Genomic DNA, 4,572 nt, shown 5'->3' with positions numbered 1-4,572 from the left:
CTACAGTTACTAGTAACTCCTTGTGGAAGGTAAAGCGATATACCTATACTATCTTCGTAATTATATCTCTTATTAGATAATAGGCCTTATAGATAGAAATTTGGCTAGAGACGCCTAGTAAGGTATTTATAGAAGAAGGGGTTTGTTTAATACCGATTATCTCTAATTAAGGTTAATAGGAGGGTAGATAGGCACGATTAACTATCCGTAGGAAAAATAGGAAATCCTAATATAAGAGTCGCCCCTATTAAAAATCAAATTTTCTACTATATACCGGCCGATATCTTTATAACGCTAATAAAGTACAGCGTAAGGTAGATTTTGAACGGAAGCCTATTTTACCTCGATCGGTTATACTAGCTCCTATTATCCTCCTACGTTAAGCTTATAAAGTTAAGCTAACAAGCTTGCTAATATACGCTATAAAATTTTATCGATATAAAGACTATTATATCTCAAAGGGATTATAGACAATATTTTGCTTATTTAGGTCTAGTAGCACTTTTAGCGAGAATAAGAGATACGCTAATTATATTTGGATACCTAGTTCTCTAGCTTATACTATATCTACTTTATTCTTTACTATATAGACGCGCTCGAAATCAGTTTTATCTCTTTACTCTCTATAATTCTATTTTAAACTCTAATTTGTATTAGCTTTGTCTTTTTTGGTTAGTCTCTCCCTAATTTATATTCTTAGTAGTATCGCGTTACGGTAATAAATAATGTTATTAAAATAGCTATCGTATTATAGGCGTATAAGCGATTCCCTATCCGGAGTACTTTACCCGTAAAATAGTATATTTATCTAGCTACCTCTTATTTCCCCTTTAGTCGTCTATATTCCTTCTATTATAAAAAGCTGCGGATCCTAAAAAAAGTGGTAATTGGTCTAAAAAGCTATACGTTAGTTTCGACGTTATAATAACGGAAAAATTTCGTAGTTTCTACTCGTATACTTAAGGCTAGTTATTACGATCGGGTTATCGGGCTCGGGTTAACTTAGTCTAGAAAGTCGCTAATCCCGCTAGGCTATTAAGGATTTTGCTATTTATTTCCGCCTTCTCCGATATATAAGGCGGCGATATTTCTCTAACTAGACTCTGTTCTACTATCCTCCTATTATTTATAACGTAACTTACTATATAATACGATAGTTTTAATATAGAAAGACTAGATCCGACAAAATATATATACGGTAGACGTAGCGAGTTAATAATTAAAGGATTATCGAGATTATTATACCGTCGTAATCCGGTAATGTTTTTGTTATTTATTCTAGAGCAAAAATGCTTTTATATCACCGGTTTTCTTGATATAGACGGATTAGAATGCGATAAAATGCTTATATAAATAGAATCCTAATATCGCTATTAGAGATTCCGCGAAAAAACCGACTAGGATATTATAATTATTAAGCTTATTAGATCTATATTTACGTAGATTAACCCTACTTAGTTGAATCCTACTTAGCTCAGCGCTTCTAGAAGTATACGTTATACTAGGTAACGTCAGCGTAATATTACTTAAGACATCGATCAATATGATTATAACTTTCGACAGAAGCTTGCCTCTTAAAGAACCGTAGATTCTATCCGATCTAAAATACAGCGAATCTAATCGAATTTAACTATCTAGCGGACCCTACCACAGCCTACTCTAAACTAGAGCGATAGCTATTATCTTATAGCCTCTACTTTACTGTTTTTTAAATTCTTCGTTATCGAGAATATAGTAGTATAAGTTTTCGAGCAGCCCTCTATTAGTTTTCGTGATATCCTATTTAATATTATTAGGATCGGTCGTATATAGATACTAAAGATATGCTTAGTTCCGCGTTTTCGGTTGTATTCGGGCTGTAGACTATTTAGTCACGCTCTATTAAGGTTATACCTTCTACTTATTAACTATAATATTCCCGACGTTGCCGTGTACTACGCCTAGCTGGATATCAAAGTTATACGTTTAGGAAGTGGTGGTTGTTATAATTGTAGCCCGGTAGCTTTAAACGGGGCGGTAAGCCTACGGTTGAATCTCCTATTTTCTAGTATACCATTTTATTAGGTAATATATTTAGACGAAGGAGGAAGCAATTGTCGTGATCTCAGAACCTATAATTGTCTAACGAGCTATAGTTTTATTTCAGTTACCTTAGCTAGCACTAGATGCACTAATATAGTTCTATGATGTATTTCCTTAGCTCCTAGGAAACGAAACGCTCTGATCATAGTGATGAGCCTTAAGGTCAACCTTCAACAGTGTAGCTATGAATCGTATCCTGTTTCTAGAAATTTACAGCCCATAAATACTGTAATTTATTGTTACGAAACATTTCGAGATCCCGTAACAAGCTAAGTCGAGGATGGACTAGCGTGTTTTAGATTAGAGCTCAAGAAAGAAGAGAAGAGAGTGTAGGTATAGTTGTGAGGATCTCACGTATACGTAGATGAATAGTCAATATTAAAGAAAGCTAAAGTCGACTCTAGATATAGTACGTCCCGAAACTGGTGCAACTACCTACACTCTTTCGTGTCTTTTTCTCCAAGATACACTAGTCTGTATTGGGACTCCTTCCGGAGTCCCTTTAAGCTCGGTGTGTATTGTTCCGTTCGTAAAATACAATGGAATTTCAGAAATGTCTTCGCTTGTAAGCGTTGTCCTTCGGGAACAATCACGAGTGGTTCAACCAAATATGGCTCCAAACCTAGCTTCTTCCAAGAATGAGCTTATTTATGACATGGTCGGAAGTGGCGAATTATCTCCCAGAGTGCATTTTGGAGCATTCCTCCAGGCGTTAGGAATGTATGTTGAGGCTGGCTAGGTTATTTGCTGTCTTGGGAATGAGGCGCGCTCTTGGAATTCTCAAATCGTTAATGACAGATAAACGCAAGGTATCAAAATGATACGTTAAGATGGTAGCGTAACGTCCATGCATTCCTAATATCAAATGAATCAAATCTTGCTCTGGATGAGTATGCTTAAATACCGATGACAACCCGACCCCCATAAGGATCATAGTACGAGCCAAGTTTATTTTCTCACGCTTATCGTCAAACATGAAGCAATTCGATGGCAAGACTGACATGTTCTACCGTGAACAGACACTAGGTGTGAATACTATCTCATTTTGGGGATAACCATGTATTAACCAAAGATTTAGCAAATCTTCGCTTCTTGTTCGACAGCACGGTCGACATCTTGACCTGCGCTGGCGATCATGGCTGCGTGATCGCATTTGTATGCCAAACCCGGTGTGATGGGGAGCGGGTCAAGACCATGCAAACATACGCAGGGAATGTGTCCAAGGCACTGAAGGCGTTACATGACATGTCATGCACGCGTCTTAGGGAGTTTTCCACTGATTGCGGCCATGAGTTACATCGTGAGCACTTAGAACAGTGCCACATAGCTATGCCTACGCAACCACAACTTCCACTAGGGTCAAACAATCTTGCGCTATCGGAAGATAGCAATGTGTTGATTGACATGCCTGTCCCAGAGGAAGAGCCCGAGCAAGGGGAACCCGAAATTCATGAAGCGGAGCATGGCCAAGAAGGTATGAATAAACCAAACTTGCAGGATTTGACAATAATGAAAACGGTATTAATATGGACATAAGAATCAACCAATATTGCCATACCTCAAGAACGGAGTGGTAATCTGACAGACACCGCTCTAGAGGTTTCTCAAGATAACTTCACTCCTTCGACTTCAGTTTCTTCACACGCGCGTGTGAGGGGATTTTCAATACTCTTGGATATTCAATATCCGTTCAAGAGGCCTATGGGTGCTCTGAGATATATAGAAAGCCCAAGCCGTCAGAATATTCTACAGATTGTGGCGCAGATTTTGTCTACAAGTGAGATCCCGGATGACCCAATCTTGCCCATGAAATCTCTGAGTGTTCGGAAAGGGAACACTGTATATGATGTCCTAGGTTACCCACAGGATGACATTGGCAGCTTACTGGACGATGTTCTTGAGTCCGAAAAGCTTATCAAGATTGAATGTGTTCATTAGTATATACAATCTACGCATCTGTTTTGAATTGCAGAAGGTGGTATGGCAGGGCGAAGTGAGAGCTTGCCAGGTTCTTGTATCCAGCTCTGGTGTTGTGTTTGATCTGTATGCATTCCTATGGAAAATTCTAATACAGTTACGAGACAAGGCACCGTATATATTAATAGTAAATCGTGGTATTGAGATTGTTTCAGGAAAATTGATATTCCGTGACTATCTCTAATTTGATATAGCGTATCTTGGCAGTGGGACGAGAGAATCACTCAAAGAGTGTAGGCGGTTGCACCAGTTTCGGGACGTACTGTACAAGACGTAGCGCGAGGAAGCAAAAGGAACAGGCTTCCTCGCGTTCAGGGGAACCCATATGCACCATGTGGGTCCCGCAGATCATTTCTCCAAACATCCTATATACTTTATGTATATCCCTGACAATAGTTCCTGGAGGAAATTAAGCTCCTAGAGGCCGTAAGCATGATCCTAGGAGCGGTGATTAAATATAGCTCCCTAACTCAGCATATCGTAGGTTAATAAAAAAACAGCTAGCTAGGTTTA

General features: G+C 38.7%; 1 protein-coding gene across 1 annotated transcript; it reads left to right on the top strand.

The window, feature by feature from the left end:
* Positions 1-3,056: 3,056 nt before the first annotated feature.
* Positions 3,057-4,020, top strand: N7516_008149 (uncharacterized protein; the record flags this gene model as incomplete). The annotated part of the gene is made up of 3 exons (XM_057220869.1): positions 3,057-3,108; positions 3,161-3,556; positions 3,620-4,020. 3 exons carry the CDS (start codon positions 3,057-3,059, stop codon positions 4,018-4,020), a joined length of 849 nt encoding a protein of 282 aa, XP_057071141.1.
* Positions 4,021-4,572: the final 552 nt, after the last annotated feature.

Source organism: Penicillium verrucosum, assembly GCF_028828655.1.
Source record: "Penicillium verrucosum strain IBT 35672 chromosome Unknown utg000003l_segment0_segment0, whole genome shotgun sequence".
In the NCBI taxonomy this organism is placed as follows: domain Eukaryota; kingdom Fungi; phylum Ascomycota; class Eurotiomycetes; order Eurotiales; family Aspergillaceae; genus Penicillium; species Penicillium verrucosum.
Note: the sequence above shows the minus strand (reverse complement) of the source record. Positions and strands in the feature narration are given on the sequence as shown.